The 21,205-nt window shown below is 37.1% G+C and overlaps 1 protein-coding gene across 2 annotated transcripts; it reads right to left on the reverse strand.

Moving 5' to 3' along the window:
- Positions 1-6,262: 6,262 nt before the first annotated feature.
- DECR1 (2,4-dienoyl-CoA reductase 1) lies at positions 6,263-19,996 on the reverse strand. 2 transcript variants are annotated; one of them, XM_075743754.1, is made up of 10 exons: positions 19,731-19,996; positions 17,633-17,835; positions 16,635-16,692; positions 16,403-16,489; positions 13,766-13,913; positions 10,598-10,697; positions 9,260-9,332; positions 6,930-7,076; positions 6,551-6,613; positions 6,263-6,452 (listed from the first exon to the last, which is right to left on the reverse strand). In XM_075743754.1, exons 1-10 carry the CDS (start codon positions 19,803-19,805, stop codon positions 6,393-6,395), a joined length of 1,014 nt encoding a protein of 337 aa, XP_075599869.1. In that variant the 5' UTR covers positions 19,806-19,996; the 3' UTR covers positions 6,263-6,392. The 2 variants fall into 2 exon arrangements, with proteins under 2 accessions (XP_075599869.1, XP_075599870.1); XM_075743755.1 differs by having other exon boundaries at positions 19,421-19,813.
- Between the last annotated feature and the right edge of the window lie 1,209 nt (positions 19,997-21,205).

The following is a 21,205-nucleotide window of genomic DNA, read 5'->3' on the forward strand; positions in this document are numbered from 1 at the left end:
AATACCATTTCAGGAACGGTCTAATGGTCTTGGGCTCTCTCCGGTCAGAGCCTTGTAAAGTTAAGGAGTAGGTGGTGCAGGATGGGGCCTTGCTGAAGAAAGCCACAAAAAATTAAAGATTAAGCTAGCTCGTTCTTATCGCTTTACTCCCACTCCACGCACAGTGATTTCACTTCTCACTGGCTTGTTCTCATTTCTCTATGCAATGTGAAATACAGTTGTGTATGTTAAGTGAAGGAACAGTGAATCTGCCTATCAATCAGTACAATAAATGATTTATATTGTTCACACTGTGCACTTGAAACCCTGGATTTTGCCTTATTTTAACATTTTAATGGTGTAAAGGTACAGAAAAAACACAAAAACTTGTATGCAAAAATATAATGTGACTGTTTGCCAAAATCATTCCAGTGGAAGATAAAGTGTTTGAAGTGTTTTGACAAAAAAGTCATCACAGAAATTGGAATCTTTTTTCCTGAACGCGAGTTACCTGTCACAGATCTGTTCTGAAGTCACCCTTCTACTACTGCTGCTCCCACCAGCTGGCTCTGCTGCGGATCACGACACAGAAAGCAGGTCTGTTTACCCACAGGCAGAATGTCTCCTGCAGTTATTCCTCACAAATAAAACTTGGTTTAAAAGACAGCAACTTAAAAGCCCAGTTCTAGCAAAGGTGTCTACTACTTCAGTGCAAAGCAAAGTGTAGCAAATACAGGTAAATCACAACCATAAAAACTCCAGGTTTTAAAATCTCCTGGGCAGAGCTCTTAAAATGTCAGGGTTGGGGCAGAACAACGCTTGGAATAGTAAGAGAGGTGATGATAGGGAAGACTGGAAGCTTCTTTCTCCTGGTAGACATTTGGTGACCAAAAGAAAGACTGAAAGTAAAATAATAGCATGCACAAAAATTAATTACACGAGGTAGCGTAGGTATGCAATATTCCTGCTAAACAGAGAAACTGGCTGACAGGCAGACACATGAGATCTACTTTACTGAAGTGGTTAACCATGTCTAAAACCATGTATTTTATTTAAATAAATACTCAAATAATCACTCAAGCTAATAAATACAGTCCTACAAAACTGCACACAAGTATGCTGTGCAAAATTTTAGCCCATTCTAGTGTAAATGTGTACAGACGAAAACTTAACACAATGTTTCCCTATTCAAATCAAGTCAAGTGATTTTCTATTCATTTTAAAGCACAAAGTACCAAACTTTTACTAATGGTCCAAGAAAAAAAATATCCAGTAATTACTAAGCCCTTTAAAAACCTTTTGCATTATAAATACAGTAGTTGCCGACAGGTGTAAACTTTAACAGTATCAGGTCAGGCATAATGAGTGCCTGCTTCTAGCTGTGCTAATTTTCACTGACGATTTAATTAGGATTGAACGTGGGCCTTAAAGCAAGCAATTTGGCTTTCGTTCACTGCTCCATGTTCTACCAGGAAAATTTCATGAACGGTCATAGAACTGGTCTAATTCCCCCTTTTCACAGCATAGTTATTTATCTTTGGAAAGATTACCCCAGCAAGCTTAAGAAATTTGTAGACTGCACATTCCATGTGCAAATGTCAAATACAGATCAGGATGCTGAGACCCGGCAGCACTTTTACATAAAATGAACCTCGTCTCACAAAACACGCACGCGCTGCTGCTAAACTGCACTTGAACTAGGATTAAGTCTGTATTTCATTAGACAGCTTTAGCTTTTTCTGAATAATTTCCATTTGATATCTTGTGCGTGTATACTAAGCCCTCATCATAATCATGGCTATAATCACTGGTTGTGGAGGCATATCAAAATCCACACCTACTTGCTGTGTCTACGAGGAGGCTCAGAATTCGTGTTTAGGCACCCAAATATATGTGCCCTGATTTTCTGAAGTGCTGAGCACCTCCAAATCCCGCTGAAACCAACTGAAGTCGTTCCGCACCAATTAAAAGCAGGCCAATGCACCAAAATCCCAAAGATAATTTTATTTTACTGCATATTAAATTATCACATAACAGATTGGGGGTTTTACCTCCATTAAAGTGGGGTTATATGTTAAGCGGCTACAACACAAGATGCTCCACGGAGTTACATAAAGGCAGAAAATTCCTTGCAATTCAGTGTCTTTACTTATGTGTTATCAGCATGTGAAAAAATAAAAGGAAAGATAAATGAGAAGTTCACGTGCCAAAGAACTTGGAAGCCAGTATGGACAGGTAGGAACTCACAGTTCCCTCAAATAGGGTCACCTTCTGGTTGTAAGGCAGACTCTCGAATTGGTAAGTAATAGCAATATTCTCAACAGTAGTTGAAATATTCAAGAGGAGGGAATTCCCAGAAAGAGGAGAATCCAAGACTGACAGCAGTTCTGGTATCATAGCGAAGAGGTAATACAACTAATCTCTTTCATTTGCAACCTCAAATGATTTTCATAACTTGTTTGTAAGCCTCTACCATAATACAATACCGCTTTTGTGGCACAGAATTCATCTAAGAAATTGTAACAGGTTCAAATACAATAAATCATCAACTGAAATAACAGGGGTAATTTCAAGATTTAATCAAGCAGTCAAGATGTACTTTTCACTTGAAAACAATGAATCCTCCTTTGGGAGTCTCTCTCAGCTGTGGTCACGGAAGCGTTAACACCTCTGACTGACAGGTCACGCAAAAGTAATTTAAAAACAGGTATTTGGACTCCAGGAAAGTTTTCCTTGTAATCCATGAAAACGAAACTGCCTCTGCAACCCTACTGACTCCTTCCGTGGTCTCCAGATTGTCAGTCTGTAAGTGTGCACAATACACAGCTGTGGAGCACGCTTACGGATTGGGCACCGCTTGGGCTTTAGGGGTACTTTACGCCTCTTCCAGGGCAGTCTCATCCTCGTGGGCATTTGGGAACAGGTTCTTTTAGAATTTCCAAGCCAAGCCAGACACTGCCTGGGTTAGGTAGTCGCTATAGATCTAGTTTCTCCTGTTCTTTTCCTGAGTTCAGATGTTATGTGTTGCTACTTTAGTAACAATTAAACTGTATGTAGGAAAAATATAAACTTGAGATGTTCAACATTCATCTCTTCATAGTAATGTTCATCTCCTGTCCCTAAAGTCTAACAACTCTTTTAATGAGGGAAATGAATTCAAGCCAGACTATTCCATTCTCCTGCAGAAGTAATGGCTAGATCAGAGTTAAGTTTTTTCACTTAACTAAGTCTATATATTAGGAAATATTTTATAAGGTATCCAGTAACACATAACTCTTTAAAACCTTATATGCCATTTCTAAAACCTGCATCAAGACATTGTCAAGACAGAATGTTCAGAATCTAAAAGCAACTAACTTGCTTAGTTGGATGCCATTGGTATATAGGTAAGATAAAATAGACTCTATTCTTATTATAGATGCTCATTAAAATTTAAAATGTGCTTTCTGGTTCTATCACTGAATAACATGCTTTAAAAATGTTGTGTTGTCACTTTACAATTAATAATTCATTTAGCTATGGACAGTAAACAGGTAGAGGGCAATACTTTGGAAGCAATACCTGTTTCTGCAAGTGATAAATATTCTGCTATTGAATACCCAGTATCTATTTGCAAGACAGGCTTTAAGAGGCCTCTTCAATATTCTGACCTTATCAAACAAAGGACAAAGCCCACACTTAGAAGACATGTTCCAGTAACTCTGATGGTTCAGAAAAGAGCTTCAGTCCCCGAAAGGTTCACTATGAATTAAAGCGAGTTTCTCCTAGATGCAAAGATGGCCTGTATTCATTTTCAACTGCGAAAGCACCTGAAATTCTGTAAGCACTGTTACATAGGAACCCACTGCCTTTTGCAGAGAAACATTTCTGAACTGAGCTCTGAAAAGCTTACTTTCTAAACAAATGACATATGCAGGCAAAGCAATATTACAGTGGTGGCTGAGCCAAAGAATAGTTGGGTCTGTGTGTTCAAAGCCACAAAATGGATTTCTGGTATTTACTGTGTCAGTAGGCATTGCATCTAAGCACCACCATACCTAGCACTGAAATATTTGGAAAAAAAAATAACTGTAGCTGGGCTAGCCTTATCCTCCTCTGCTCCTCTGCCTTTCCATTTCCATCTCACCCTACCCTCACCAAAAAAATCCCTCTGCTTTCAATATCTAAAAAATACATTAAATAGTATGTAGGATTATAAAAAAAAAAAAGTATGCAAGATTAAAAAAAAAAAGACGTATCATTACTACTATTTTACATGCAGGGAAGAGAGATGGATTAAGAATACGTGACAGCCAGCGTGCTTCCTAGCCCCCAAAGCCAAGTGTAGCTTGATCCTAACTTAATGTTGAGACAGAATATATTTCTTTTCTTGATCTTTTTGACCTGTGCCCCAGCCAGGACCTATGTTTTCTGAGCCAAAAGGTATGTGCCACTCTCCCTGCTTCAGATGAACAGCTCCTCAGGGAATGCTGCAAAGCGTACCTGCCCTGCTGTTCAGATGCAACACAAATAACTTAAGGTCACACAAAGCCTGCGACAATGTTGGAGACTAAACAGTTATCTTCAATCTCAGTCCAGTACTTCAACCACATGACAAACTTTCCTACAGTAAAAGTCGTGCACAAGCACAGATGCAGGAGACCAGTAGGAACTTATCTTCATTGACAGCCCATCTCCAGAGGATACCCTACTAAATACCACAGAGAAATACTTGATCATACCACAGCTCACAAATATACCTTTGAATTTTTTTCTGAAACACTTTTTTTCCAAGTGTCAAAGCCTTACATGGAACTGTGTCCCATATGAAGTGAAAATAAAAGTACATGCAAAGGACAATGAGGAAAGAACAGTATATATGGGCCTAACTTCTGAATTAAATCACTTTTTGGGGAAAAGACATGGGTATCATGTCAGAATTTGATCTTGACAGTAGACCTACCAAAACCCAAGACGCTATAAAAAAGCTTTACATTATATTTGAGACACACCTGGAAGGCTAGTATGATAAACACATTTGCTTTCTTACCAATGGCACAGATGCTTTCAATCCCCCAGAGGACAATCACTCCCAGGAGAAAGCTGGCACCTGGAAGCCTGCACTAATTATTTCATGCTTTCAGCAGAACATGTATTAGCTTGCTTCAGCTTTTTATTAATGCAATCAAATTATTTCAAAGTCAGATGCTGGCATATGCAAGTATGACCTGAAGTGTGGGTAAAAGAACAAGACCACTGCCAGCACCTGAAGGAAGACATTGCATATCCATGCTGTACGTGTGGATGGTCTGGAGCTCAGGATAAACAACCGAAAAACAAAAAGGCATGTATGTCAAGCTGTAAAGGCCTGTTAATTTCTTTGAAGAATTCCATCCATTGTTGGGGGGGGGGACACGGGGGGGACGGGATGACACACAAACAATGGGCAACTCCCTAATCTGGAAAATGTAGTAATACTAAAAGAGGGACAGCAATAAACAGTGGTTGGTTGGTTGGTTTGTTTTTTCAATCACCTGCTTACTTGGGATGAATAAACTGACTAGATTCAGAGGTAATGCCATCTTAAAGCTTCTTTAGGACCAGTCTGTGAATGCAAACGAAAGCTAGGGATTTCTGTAAATCTCAACCAATGAAGTTTTAATGCTTTCCATCCCAATATACTGATGTCATTTATTAGTCTCAAGTAAACCATTTTTTATGGAGAGACTCCCCTAGTCACACAGACGCTAATGGCAAATGATTTTTACTTCCTCATTTTCAAGAACATTAACTTAATCATGACAAAGAGCAAGCTCCTTAAAAAGGCATTGCCAGTCCTTAAATGCCATTTTTAAAGTTCAGCATAACATAATTAACAGATTGAAAATGTCAGCAAAAGATGAGACCAAGATGGTTATTTATTTCAAGATTTTGTAAGAAACCACAGGAGTTACATCCTATCTCAGTGTATGCAGTACTACTGATAACTTGAAAGTTTTGTTATTTGCCAGTTTAGGACTTACTACTGAAGTGTGAAAATTAGGACTTAATTTCTTAGTTTTTCCTCAGATTAACAATTGTATTCATTTATGATAATTCTGAAATGCTACTGGAATTGCAATATTAAAAGATACTTGCATATATATGAGAAAGAAAAAAAAAATCTTCTGAAATGTTAAAGAAAAAGCTAATTGTAGACCATGGCATGGCTATCTACGACATAATCTAGAGAATAATAAAATTTCAGTGAACAGCTGTTGTTCACTATTGGCAACAGATTAGACTGTAGATGAGAAAAATAAAATATGACAATTTAAAAATATTTTATTGAAATTAGTATACAAAATATTTTGGAGGCTATTTCTCAATTGGTTATTTCTAAATATTCATGAAATAGTGGTGGTTCGCTTCCAAAAATCTCCACCATACGTACTTTAAGAGCCTTTTGTTTTTCTAATCATTGCTTCCATCATATCCCACTGCTCTTTGGTAACCTAATAAAAGAAAAAGAGCATTTTATTGGAATTCCATATAATAATTACACATCTAAGTATTTGTTTGAATGTAAAATAGCAAGCAAGGAATTTAATACCTTCTTCAAATCATTGAATTCTCCTGCCATAGAAACATATTCTCCACCATCCATTCTAATAACCTAGAAAAAACATAAGCAGTGTTATTTAATAATAGTGGGTTTCTGTAGCATTCCCTGGTTACGGACTATGAAAATAATTTTTATTGATTTGGAGCAGAAAAACCCATGCTCAAAATAATGTAATTCAATCACTTTTAAAAGTTCTTTTTAAAGGTACTAACTACCATGCATTACAATTAAAAGGTTAACAATGCTTGTAAAGAATTTCAAAGTAACAGCTTTTGTTTCATTTCTGGAACCAGGACTTTAAAAAAATATCAGCAAAACTCAGATCATGATCAGGTTAATTGTATAAAAAAGATCAACCAAAACTCACTGCTCCATTAACCCAGCTTGCATAGTCACTGCAGAAATAGGCAGCAAGATTTGCAATTTCTTCTACAGTTCCCAGACGACCACAAGGAATCCTCTCAATAATTTTCTTCTCAAATGAGCCTGTTGGATCAAGGCGGCTAAAAGCGCCCTGAGAATTAAGAGAAACATTAAAAAAAAAAAGTTATAACTACATCAGAAATTAGAATCCAATAGAGATTTGACTCTGCATAAACAATACGGAAGTTAACATTTGTGAGTAAACTGTCTACATCCTCTTTGTCAGTAGGATGAAAAAGAAGAAATCAGGAAACAGAAAACAATTTATCCCTGTTGCACTGATATGCATCTCCTAAGGATGATAAGCTGGGATACCTTTGGGATAGTCACCCAACATCTATCTATGAAAAACAAAAGGGGTTAATAATCTTTGTTTCCCAAACACCTTTGACAAACATTTGAGGGAATAAGGAGGACTCACAATTGCTGCATGGACAGTGGAGAGGAACAAGGGGAGAAGAGGAGCAGAGAAGTGACAGAAATAAATTACACATGACAGAGTAAGTAAACTGAAAAGAAAACAAAAAAATCAAGTTCAGTTAAATTGCAGCAATGACTAGAACTAAACTAAGTCTCTGGAAGTTTTAGCATTTAAACAGCTTAGAATGGCATGGAAAATAGATGAATTTTAGGTTTTTTGTTCTTCCTGGCTCCTTAACAAGAAACAACCTTCCCAGGCAAAATCACAAGTGTATTAGTAGCATTTACAGTTTACTTAACAGTTACTGAAGTTATGAGAGTTAAAGCACACTATAATTTATGTAATCATGGCTGTACTCACACCATTTAAGTCTTCTATTGCCATGTTTTTAAATTCCAGTTTATAAGCTTAATGGTATTGCGCTTGAACGCTTTTTTCTTTTCCTCTCATGACTTACAACAGTGTTTTTCAAAGACACGGATGTAGTCCCTAAGGCAGAAAGCCTCAATTTTGCAATATGCTGTTTTAAGTAAAGCCAGTCTACCTTTTTATGCTGTCAGGGAAATTTTAGCTTGGAATCAGTATGACAAACGTAGTACTTTATTAAGAACACACAGTACCTCAAGCGGGATATACACTATTAGTTTAAATCAGAACCATTAACAGGAGGCGGCAATATTGACATATAAAGCAGTTAAGTCGCCAAAAATTATGAGAATCTATAAATCAAAGTGATCTTGCTGTGCGACATAGCAGATGCCAAGAGTTTATATGGATTCAAAAAGGAATAGGACAAACTAATGGAAGAAAAAATCCATCAAGATGATTACAATATGAAGAGATACCAACTGTATCAAACTTCCTGGGCCACAGACTGCCAGAGGCTGGAGACAAAGAAGAAATGTCATTAAAAGTTTTTCTTCTACACTTGCCTAAAAATCCACCAGATACAAGGCCTTGAGGACTTTTGGTCTGACTCTAATGTTGTTTCAACATTCTTATCACCCTGCTGATACTGCCACATCTTTCTTTACAGTCAAAAAAGGTAAAACTGAGTTGTCCAGTGTAGCATCTAATACTGACAAGAGGAAAAAAGGAAAAAAAAAAAAAAAAAAGGCAAAAAAAGCAAAAAAGAAGCAACTCTGCACCCTATCCCCAAAACAACAGCCTGAACCAACTGTGAAACATTTTACAGGTAGTAGTAATACCATTATTAGCTGTTACTGCTTATAATTTTAATATTTTGATTCAATATGAAACAGATCCTCCTCTCCCTGGACTTTCTTTTTTCTTCCTGTTCCAGCTGGTCTGGATTACTTCCTTCAAACCCTCCAGTCCTCCTTTTCACTCATATCAAAGCTTCACATTTCCTTGCTGACTTAGTTTTTCTCCTTCTAGTTTTGTGATTTTCAACAAAACTAGTGAGATTCTGTTCTCATATACCTAAAAGAGATACTGAAATTTTGGAATTCATGAGACTTTTTGCTTAAAAATTAGGAGTTTAGGCAGAAATAGGCACTTTTACTCCACCAAGTATAAGAATTCAATTCACTTGACAAACTAGGTGCATACAGTTGATAAGAATCAACATTAAATATTTTATAAATATTTTTTAAAAAGGTTTCATTGATATTTAGTATAGTAGAAAGGGCAGTGGTAGGTTTCAGGAGTTCAAGAAATGCTGTTTCATAAAAGAATTGAGAGGTAGTGTGTTCAATATTCCAGCACAGTCTTGACTACCAAGGAAATCATACTTGAATTTAACACTTACAGCAAAGGTTAGACTATTTGAAAGTTTTTAAGTCTGTACTATAAAGCATATTCAAGGCTGTGTTTCACTTCATGCTATGTACCTTTGTTTTTATTGGACCTGGTTGAATCACATTGAACCTCATGCCATATTTACCCCATTCAGCCGCAAGAGACCTAAAAATTCATTAACAGAATGCATCAATATTTTAAACATAATAGTTTAATAATGCTATTCAGCAAAAGAAATTATTTAAAACTGAATCAAATGTGTAAATACTAGACTTTTCCTGAAACAGGCATTTCCACTTAAGGGTTGTTTTTTTTTTCTTAAAAAAAACATTTCAGAGAAGAAAAAACAATCACATTCACAAATGGAGGAATATTGATTTAATAAATGCATCATAGATAAAGCAACATTAAGGAGCAACTCTTTCTCCATCACAAATCATACAGATGATTTTGGCACCTGAACTCCTTGACAAACAACTGTCAGACCACCATCTTCCTCTGGTAATTTAGACTATGCCAGAAGTATACATTTCTAATGTTTTTAACATAACTCTCATGCTAGATGTTTTGAAATAACACAAAACAGTGGTAACATTCTAAAACGGGACCAGTAGAACAATTTTGGTTTATGGCAACATTTTCTCTGCATAAGCAGTACTTCAGATATATTGCTTACTATGGTGAATGAATTAGCTGGGTCATAAAGTCTCTGAAGAGTACACACTTGACTTACAGCTCTACAGAACAGAAATCAAGACCATCATTCAATCCCTCATTTTTTTCTGGAAAAAGAATTCTAGTTACTAAAAGGCTGCCAAACTATACAATTCCTTCTGCTGAAGTGCGGAGGAGGACCTATTTGATCTAAAGGACTGTCTTACAGTTAATGATAGAAATCCTTTAGTTTGCTGAGTGACATGGGTAGGTCACACGATACAGTTCTGAATTAAGTATAACTGCAGACCTTAATTTAAAATACTGACAGGAAAGACATTTCTTCATGAAACTAGATAGGTGAAGCAACAGTATACTCCACCCAAATACAAGCATATCTTTTCCTGAGACAAAAGAAAGTGGAAGGCACTATAGACCTTGAACAGTTCCCCTAATAACTGTTTTAAGTGCTGGTTCATCTATGAGAATGCAAGAGAATCTGATTATCGAAAATCTGTAATTGAAACTTTAGAACTTGCTATTCCCAGAAGAAGTAGTTCCACTTGTCCTTATCTTGTCCTTGTGATATAAATCATCATAATAACAGCAGTTAGTACTTCCTTCTGTGAGAAGCTGTCAGTATACTATTTTCTTGCTAGGATACTGGAGGCTGGAGGGTTCTCTTATGATACAATGGAATAACTTCATTTTTATAGACCAATTACTCTATCTGAAGGATGTGAAAAGCAGAACAGACATTTTGCTGTATTACTCACTTGCTCATTGCTTCTACACCAGCTTTGGCAGCGGCACTCGGCAACACAAATCCTGAACCACTCTCTGCATAAATTGTTGTAATAGCCAGGAATGCTGCTCCTGGAAGATGCAAAAACATTTTAAAAAAACCCCACACCAAACAAACAAAAGATGCATGAAGATCAAACTCTGAACTTAAGGTAAGAGCAACCTCAGTGGTACAGAAGTTTGCAGCTCGAGTGTTAGGGATGACATTTCATTCTGGGTTGTAAAAAAGGTATTTTAAAAATCTAGTCTTGGAAGCTTTGCTTTCAAGCCTTTTAATTTCCATTTCCTCTTCTCCATGAACATTAAGAGTTCTTCCATGTAAGTGTAAATAGCTATTGATTAGGCTCCGAAGTTCTAAACTCTCAGACTTCTGCTGATAATGAATTTACATGTGAAAATTAGTCTAACTGGAGTGAACGTTCTTACAATGTCTTTTTAGAAGCTGCCCCAGCCTAGTAGTCAATAGCCAGGTAATTTGCCCTAATTTCATCAATTCCTGGCTGGGGGGGGGGGGGGGGGGGGGGGGGAAATCACCATTAAAAATTAAACTTGGCATAATCTTAAAATGACACAGTTTAGGGCTTGAGTGAAAGTTTAAGCAGAAAAAACCAATTTTTAAAGAAATTTTCAGAAGCTTTTTCTGCAGTAGAGCTTATGACAAAATTAACCTGCATAACTTTTTTCCATTATCACAATAAACTGTATTATAAAAAGACCACTTTCTGTTATTGTTTTATTTTATAACAGATTTAGCAAAACCATGATGGAAAATAATGGAAACTGCAACAGTTTATTTAACCTTTCTTTTACACAAGCCCGCAAATTCTGATTGTCTGATCAATGACTAGCATGAACTTACTGTAACTGGGAAATGGAGGACAAGGGATGACAGTTCACTACTTACGCCACAGTAACTAAAATAACTGTTCTACTTACTGTATTTTAAAAATAATTTAATTAGAATAGCTACCCAAGGGATCTTTCTAAAACAATATACGTAACTGATAGAACGTATGTGACGATGAAGTAGAGATTCAGTTAAAAAATTACAGTAGCGTTACACAAGAGAAACTAAAGAGAACCATAAACAAGCACTGGTAGAAATGCCAGTAAATATCTAGAAACCACGGACCCTATTTATAAAAAAGTAGCGTACAGTGAGAGACTCTGAAAAGTCAACACAGGCAAAAAACACAAAACAACTCTGAAGTTATCTAGAGTTGATTGTTAATTATACATTTTGCAGAAATACAGGTTAAATAGAGGTGAGTTAGGTGAACCTAACACAGAAGGAAGAATGACTGATAAATTTACAGCTCTGAAGTTTAAAGTACATTTCAGTTCATAATTTTTATTTCTAAAGCCTATATTCATAAAATGGACAACATCTAACTAATTAACTCCTGTTGTTTTGTAAAACTTGACTGCATAAAAAACACATTAGCAGATTACAAATCCCTTTTAAATACCAGTACAAACTTAGTCTAAAAGCAGAGCACTTTTATTATTTACTAAATTAGGTTTAATGTAGGTCATGCTGCAGACCTAAAAGATGTGCCAGTGTTCTAGTAACTGACAGATGTATAGCGTTCTCACAGACTGTTCTAAAATATTTGCATTGGGTAGCATCTCCATGACTTCAGAAACTCAATTCTGCTCAAACTTTAAAAAAAAAAGAGCAAGCAAAAAGAAAATGAAGGTGGAGAATGAGAGGACAAACAGGTACACTTGATTTACTTCCAAAAACATGCCTTAAAGAAAGCGTTAAATAAAAAGTCTTACTTACAGACAGAATCCCCCCAGAAAGAAGGCATGCAAGGAATAGCAAAAGAAACTGATGTGTTTTGGAAGCTTAGAAGTGAAAGGAAGAGAGACAACATGAAGGTGAATGACTTCTGGATTTTGCTGAATTTGAGGGTAGAAGCAAGGAAAGTAGTTTTTCATTCATCAGCAGCAGAGACAAAGGCATTTTTGAAGCCATATTTCACAGTATTATAGGGAGAGACTGCATGCATCTGGAAAGCCACAAAACAATTACAATAGTGTGCTACAATGATATAGTAAGCCATAGTTGCGGATGGGTTCTTAATGTGGGAATATTAGCACTAGAATGCTGGAAATTATTTTTTCATCTGCTGCTACAATACATGCAGGAAATACCTTGTCAACTGACCAAAACTGTTGCAGACTTACTGAAAGAACATTAACTTTATGTTGTTATCATTAAACAGTATAAATCCACTGAGTACTTTTTGGAGAGGACTTTCGAAGAGATTAAATTAATTCAAGAGTTAGAGAAACAGTACAAATACAAAAGGATTATTTCAACACAGTGGCTGTACCTAGAAAACAGGATTCAGAAGTGGGGGCACATGGAAAACTGTAATATACCTCACTGCTTTTAAATGCTATTGGGGATATCATTCTGATCAAAAAATAAGCTCATCTTTTTCAACTCATAACTAGAAGATAATGTAAAATGAAAGCAGTTCTTCGCATATAATCTATGATGTAACATAGAAGGGCATACATTATCTTTCCCTTAAAGACAATAACCTAGTTAAGTAAATCTTTGGCTAAATAGTATATCAAAGAACTATCATATTTTTAAGGTAAAGCTAAAATATTGGATTAAACTCCTAGGTAGTCTAGAAATAAGAATTATACCTGCAAAAATAAAACCTAATACCGATTTCAGTTTTGAAACTCTTCTTCAAATTATCTCAAAGGTAATATTCTCTAGTGTTATTAGTCAAATACCACTGCTGTGAATTTTATTTATTTAAGTGTAGGAAGAAAATTCAAAGTGATATCCTGACTTGCTTTTCATTTTAATAAATGCCACATGCTCAGTTGCTCAATGAAATCAACATAGATATAAAAGACTCAAAAGAAATAACAGCATATTTTTAAAAAAGCCTTATTTTTAAAATTTTAAAATTTAAAAATGTTTTATAACTAGTACAAACTAGTTGTAAATATGACTTTACTGAAAATTAAGTTTCGTTCTAGAAAAAATGTAGAATGTTAAAAATTGCATTTCTTTTCAAACTTTCAAAACTGGCTATAATAGGCAAGGAAAGCAAGTAATAATATTATGTCACAATGCTTAGTTACCATTTATCTTAAGTTTAACGTACCTTTTTGTACTTTAATGAGCTCCTTTCCAATTTCCAGAGTTACAAAAGCAGTACCATTAAGCACGATATCAGTTATTGTTTTCCATGCATTAGCAGAAAGTCGTTCAGAAGGGGAAATAAAGTTTCCAGCTGCATTGTTTATCACAACCTAAAACACATGAAGGAAAACCTAGGAGTTATCTAAAAATAACTCTTCCTGAGAGAAAAGCAAAGAATTTACAAGGAACATCTTAAGTGTTTCCAGGTGGAAAAGTAAAAATATCCTCATCAAATGGCACATGAGGGGAAGGGAGGGGGAGAAAGAGAGAGAGAATAATCCATCAGAAATTTTAACATCTGCAGCACAGATATGTATCAGTAACAGAAAATGAGCTGTATTTCCAAACTGCTGTAGTTGCTAGTCGAGTATCGAGGAACTGTAAATGTAGGTGACTTAAGTCACCATTTTCCATAGTGTCACAAGTGCATCCTAACAGAAAAGTTTGTCCCCACCAAGTTCCAAGGTCATCTATTTTATGTAATGTAATGGATGCATGGGAATAAAAGCAAAAGAAGTTCAGGTAGCTTGATGACTAAATTTAGCCTGGATTAGCTGACTGCTGCATACAGGAAGTCTAATCAGTTGTGACAAAGAGAATACTATGATTTAGTGAACTGCAAGCAACTAGTTCAATACTTCTTTCGAACAGATGTCTGTCACTTGTTGCCTTCCTACAAGCAATAATTAGACAGAGGATACTTTTGATATATCATCTGCTTAGCCCTTCAAGCTAGCAAGTTAGATACATTTTTTTAAGGGGACTAAGCATCACATAAGCAGTTTTTAAATCAAAACTTATGTGGCTAGATCTTGTGTATTTAATAATAATGCAACATGCTGAAGCAGTAAAATGATGTATTACTTATGGAATGGCACCTAGATTCATGTAAGTTTGCACATAAACCAAAGGCTTTGTCCTGAAGAACTTCTGGGCTAAATTAAGGCATTAGAATTTTCAGTAACAAAATAAAGCACAGCATATATTGCATTAATATAAAACAAATAAAATACAACAGCCATAAATTATACATATAGATGGCAAATACAATATAAAGGCTTCCCTTCAGTTTGAAGAAGAAAAAAAAATCCAAACACCTCAAGATATTGACAAGGTTACTTGAATCACTGAATAACTATAGTGAAGACACAGTAATAGAACTAGTGAACTAAGGACTGCATGATACGATCTTTGAGGTTTGCAGATATATGACTGCCCAAACAACCCATATGACAAAAGAGTGATTGCTTTCTACTTGGGAGTAGCAGTCTTGGGTATGGAATGAACCAAAGTCAGAAGGAACATGATACTGCCATTAACTTCTATCTTCGAGATGTCACCTGACATGCACAGTGGCAATGACACCCAGACTTGCAATATTCATAAACCTACATGTCATGTCTGTCACTAAGAGGAAAAACTAGGCAAAAAGAACTGAATACTCAATCTACTCTGCAGTCTCTCTTAAACATACAGAATATGCGAAATTAAAGAGGAAGGAAATGCCTGTAAAGAACAACTCATGGGAAGTCCTGATTCAGAAAATTACTGGTGTACTAAAAATGTAATATATAGGAAGAAGTCTCCTCCCTCTTTGCATACACTTAAAACCTGGAGATTGTGATGTGCTTTGGTCAAAAACCGCAGTAACTAGCAGTCAAAATAATATCCAGAGTACCTTGTCTACAAATCAGGATAGTGAGCTGTCTCATTTTACAGCACTGTTATAGCATACATCTGTGAGAAATAGTTTCTCCACTTCTTACCACATTTAGAATTCAGAAGGTTCTCTTTCACGTCTATAGGAAGCTACTGGTGAATGCAAAGTGTCTACAATACACAGATGACAGTTTCAATCTACAGTAAACAGTTTAACATTGATGTAAAGGCTAGTCAGCGAGATTTAACACCCTCATCACACTTTCTATCAGCTAGCAGAATCGGAGCTGTTTTTCTCATGACCAAATCAGAGTTTGGTGCCTATCATTCTTCAGGCTCCACCAGACCACCCTTCTCAAAGCAACACTCTGATGTAAAGAGCTCTGTATTTTGTGCCAGACTATCAAAACCCAGATGTTTAGCTTGACTGAAGACTTTTTCCTTCATTTTACGAGAGCTTAAGTTTTCAAGTTGGAACCTTCTTTGTGTATTTTAATAAGCTAAGCAAGGACCAAAGATGATGTTTATGATTACTTCCATTTCTAATTTGTGAAACATTCTGTTAATAAGCAACAGGTGCAATTTGGTACCAACACAGGTAAGTCACCTTTTCAGGAGGATTTAAAGACAACGTGCTGTTCACTTAATTAATTCAAAGAATCCTATCATAATTGTGCCACTGTTTACAAAGAAACCATTAGTCCTCAGAGTAAGGACAATAATGTTTTGTCTATTTCATCGCTAAGTATTTTAAGAACCACAGGAATAGAGCAACCAGTCTAACTGTGACTGTTAGCTTTATCTTGACGTATGGCCACTTTTGTCTAGTGCCTCTTTAGATTCCATTAACTTTCTGTCATAGTCATTTTCCTAATACCTACTATGCAGAGTATTTTCTGTAATGAAGACTGAAGTTCTTCCCTTTCACTAGAACACTTACATCAGGATGTCCTGCCACTTGGATTGTTTCGGCAACAGCATTCTTAACTGAAACTGGATCTCTCACATCACACTGGATGGCGTGAACCTATATAATAATGGAAAGGCAGCTGTAAGACTTCAAAACGATATCACTCATAAATTAAATAAGCCCAGAGAAGGACATAAGTGCATAAAAATCTCATAACCATTTAAAGTATAACTAACATATTCACAATTCTGTAAAAATTTACCTTATTCCCCGTTTTAGAAGAAATTTCATCTGCTGCTCCTTTCAAAACATCGAGCTTCCTAGAAATAAGTATAAAATGTCACTACATTTCAATTAAATGTAATTACAATTCAGATTAATAAAATCTGGTTATGTTTTTTTCTGAGCAAATATAAGCTAAACCTTAAAATAACATTTTATAAGTGTGTGCACGCATGCGTGTTGCTGATTTTCATGAAAACTGAGCTTTAAGATAGAAACTATATTTAGTCACTAACTTTCTGAAAGAAAACTATTTAAATCTAAATAATTTCTGGTTACTGATACTTCAAAGCAACTCAGAAGTGACTACAAGGGGAGGCTACCTTAAGCTAATCAAGCATGGTAAGCTAGAAAAAGTACTTTATTCTGATTACATAATCATTACAAACTTAGTTTTAGCTACTACTCTACTAGTACTTTAGAAGGGACATGCACATTCAGATTTAAAACTAAATACCTAAACCACTATTTGGACAAATCCCACAACACTTTTGTTTATTTTGATTAAAAATGAGATTGTTTTTCTAGTCTCTACTGTGGTGCCATTTAAGAGAATTGTTTAAAAATCATCTTTGTTAAGGGAAAATCAGGGCTGTTCTTAAAGTCGTAAGAATTAAAAGGCATGGCTTTAATTCTTTACTGCAATTCAAATCTGTATTGAGAACACTTGCAATAATACATTCAAAATGTTCAACAATGGCCATTTCATATTATGTTCTCTTTTAGGCCTTTGCTGAATTTATGTCTAATATTCTGGGTTGTTTTTCACAGAAATGCTTTTAGTTTATTTCTTCCTACTGCTGGTTACACACTTGTAGATGGATCTGCAAGTCCCTGGTATTTACAATATGACATTATAATTTAAAAGTGTACTGAAATAGACTAAATAGAATAAATTGATCAATTTTATAAAGAAAACAGATCTATTCAGCATTCAGTACTAAATGAAAGCTCTAAAATGTCTTCATTAATATTTACCGGCTTGCTATAATACACTTGGCACCTAAACTGGACAAAGTTGTTGTCATCCCTTTGCCAATCCCAGTACCTCCACCAGTTATAAAGGCCACTTTCCCTTGAAAGGTATTTGGTGGCAACATCACTTTTTGAAGAGGCGAAAAGAACGCAGCTTGTGGTCCATTGCTGTCTTGATGCAGCACAATTGGCCCATGGCTGAAAAACTGAAAGAAAAAAAGAGGAAAGATAGTTTTTTCTCATTTCTGTATACAGGCCTGTTACACAAGATTTAGATTTTCTTATGACAGTGGAGCTAACAACCCTAATTTCCCTACTAGAAACTAAATGTAAGAACAATTAGATTGTTTTACACTAAAACACATGGACTTTCACATAAATGCTAATATTATGAAAGTACCTGAGCTATTTTCATATGTTCCATTGCAACTAGAGAACTATTAAAAAATATTTTAATCACGATATTTGTTATTTTGAAAGTTAGTTATTCTTATGTCTGTCACTTCTACTAGAATGTGTGGAAAACCATTACCAACTAATTACAAACTCGCAGCAGGATTTGGGTTTCAGATTCATAAATGTACTGTACTTTGTGCATAAGGAGTTTAGGCATATCAAATCCATATTATTTTGAAATTAGACGTGTATATATTTATAAATTCAAAAGCTTCAGCAGTAGTTTCAAGGCTTTGATCCTTTATACTGTAGTCAACAAAACATTCTTCTTTACTGGATAATGGGGTAGAATCAAACTCCATGTGACCTGTCCCAGTTGTTACTAGAACTACTAAGCAAACCAATGCCACCTCCCAGATAAAATTGTGCAGGGTTTGGTTATCAGCATTACACTCTGTGCCAGCAGAAATGCCATTTACAGTAAATTAGCCTTCAATGAACTGGTCCCTGCAAAAAGACAAATGGTTGATATGTGTTTAAAAACATACATGAAAAGAGAAGAAATTTTTAAATTATCCCAACAAAAATATAAGTTGCATATTTTCACAGGGTACCAGGATACTATTACGCCTCCAGGAAAGGAGTGCGTGAATATTCTCTTTTGGCTCTCTCTTAGTAGTCCCCTACTCATCTCATCCCTCTTCAGGTATGCAGGGAGAGAGAAGGACTCCCTCTGAACTTCAGCTCACAGCACAGACTGCAAATCAAGATGACATTTGAATTCCCTTTTCCTCCAGTATGAGGAGATAACCAGAGATGATCCCTACACAGTACTGAGTGTCCCTGACCAGGTGCTCTGTTAGCGATGGACACAGCCCATTCCTCTTGCTCACAGCTACAGAAACCTCCCAAGCAGTTTTCCTCCTGCTTGGGGAAGGAAGATGAGGAAGCTGGCAGAAAGACTGCACCAAAACTAACGAAGTACTGTAATGATACCAAGCTGCCAGTAAAGTTGCTATAATTCAGCAATCTTCTCATGAGACTGCTATTGTCTCATTACTAGCCTGCACAAGGGACTTCCGTGACAGGATTCACTCAATTTAATAATTCCACCACTTAAGATCAAGTTTTAAATTAAACATCAGGTGCAAAGATATACAGAAGCCAGGAAACAGCATTAAAAGAAGAAAAAACCCAAAACAACAGAAACACCCAAAACACGAACAAACTAAAACCCAGCCTTCAGCCAGGGGGTGAAGGAGAATCATGACATTACAGCAGAAGGCCCCCTCAGGAGCACGGTGCCTGAGCAGAACTCACTAGAAACGGCCTCTAGCAACACCCACAGAAATCAGCCATGGCACTGCTTGGACGGCAACATTCAAACCATTCTACCTAAACCGTAGTGCATAACTTTGCTACTGGCATCAAAGGGCGACACCAATGCCTCCACAGCCTGTGCTGAAACGGCAGAGGAACGGGAGCGGCCCTGCGGTAGGGCAGGGGGCCATAGCCAGGGCAGCAGCGGCCGCACCTCTGCGAAGGCTCCGGGACAGCGGACAGCAACGTCCGCAGAAACTCGCCGTGTCCTCTGCCGGGACAAGGGCGCCCGGACAACCCTGGGGAAGCGGAGGAGGAGGTCGCGGAGCACCCCCGAAGCGCCAGCCGATCGCCCTCGGCCCCACCAGAGCAGGGAGCGTCTTACCCGCCCGGTGCCAGAGAAGCAAGCCGCGGCACCGCCACGGACACCGCACCGCCCCAGCCGCACCGCCGCCGCCATCTTTCCCTGCCGGGGCTGGCGAGCGCCGGGCTGTACGCCTGCTCCGTGGTCGGGGCCAGCGCCTGCCCCGGGGCGGGAGGCGGTCCGGGCGTCGGGCCTCCCCACGGTCCTGGGGCCGGCAGGGCTGCGCTGTCGGTGCCCAGCCGCCACGCTTGCCTGGGCTACTAAAGTCGGGAAACCAGTGAGGCCGGCGCCGCCGGCCCGGGGCCTCCACTTCCAGCTGCGAGGGACAAGTTGTGCTCCGCTCAGTTTGTATGCTTCACTGCGTTGGGTTTTTTTATTGCAATTTATTCACTCAGTACTATTTGAAGGACGCTAATTAACTGTCCTTTTTTTTTTTTTTTTTAATCTGGCCATAAGGAATGGCATGGTAGCTGTAGGAACCTACGGATTAGAGAAAACTGCAAATTCTGAGAAGAGACCACGCTGATGAATGTACACAGTTACAAAATGGCATGAAAGACAACAAACCTATCAGTGGGTCGATAGTATCAACTTTTGAGTTAAGAATTTAGTGCAAGCTGAATACACACTCCTATGGGAGTTCAGAGGCGTTGAAATCCTAAGGCTTAGTCATCGGCATTCTGTACAAAAATGGTCAATCAGCTCAATGTTCAAATTTTAGAGAAAAATACTGTTCATGCTGTTGTTTGTTGGTACAGTAAGTTCTAGAAGACATAAGATCATTCTTGGTCCTTGTGCCGTCTGGCAGCCACTGAAGCAATAGCGTCATACCATTAAGCAGGAGTTGCCACAGTATCATTAAAGCTGTATGTCAGATATTTGGAAGGTGTTAAAGAGTCACTGTAAGGTTTAGGTAGTATTCAAATCAATTAATTCAAACACACAATCTCAAAAGGTACATAATCACTGAACAAAAAAAGGAAAGTTGGAGAAAGGGAGTATCTTTTGAATATAATTCAAGAGATGTTTTAAAATGAGCAAATACTACAGAATTTAGAACACTTCACTGGAATGAAGCCAAGAAGTAAGAGGAAACAAACTACCAAAGCAAACCTTTTCTGTGTTGGAAGATACAAATGGGCCAAACAGCTACCTCTGAAAGAATCACTGTATTGTTGTGATAAAAGTGAACAAGAAGATATGGCCAAACTAAATTTCAGAAAATGTTTTTCAGCAGCTTTCACTGATGAGGTGCAATTCCTATACCAGACCTGTTATTTTTTGGTGATAAGAAGTGGTCTCCCAGACTAGGAAGCAGACAAATTTTAAAAACTGCAATAGCACTTTCATGTCTCACAATCTAAAAATATAATTGAAGGCAGACTGACTGCATTTTACAAGGAAAATAAATTGGCCTAATAGGCTATTATTCCACTTTAGAAAGTCCTTTAGTTTGGGTGATGCTTACTTACAAGTTTAGGAAGAGTTTAAGAATA

The sequence above is a fragment of the Balearica regulorum genome, chromosome 2, assembly GCF_011004875.1.
Source record: "Balearica regulorum gibbericeps isolate bBalReg1 chromosome 2, bBalReg1.pri, whole genome shotgun sequence".
NCBI lineage: Eukaryota > Metazoa > Chordata > Aves > Gruiformes > Gruidae > Balearica > Balearica regulorum.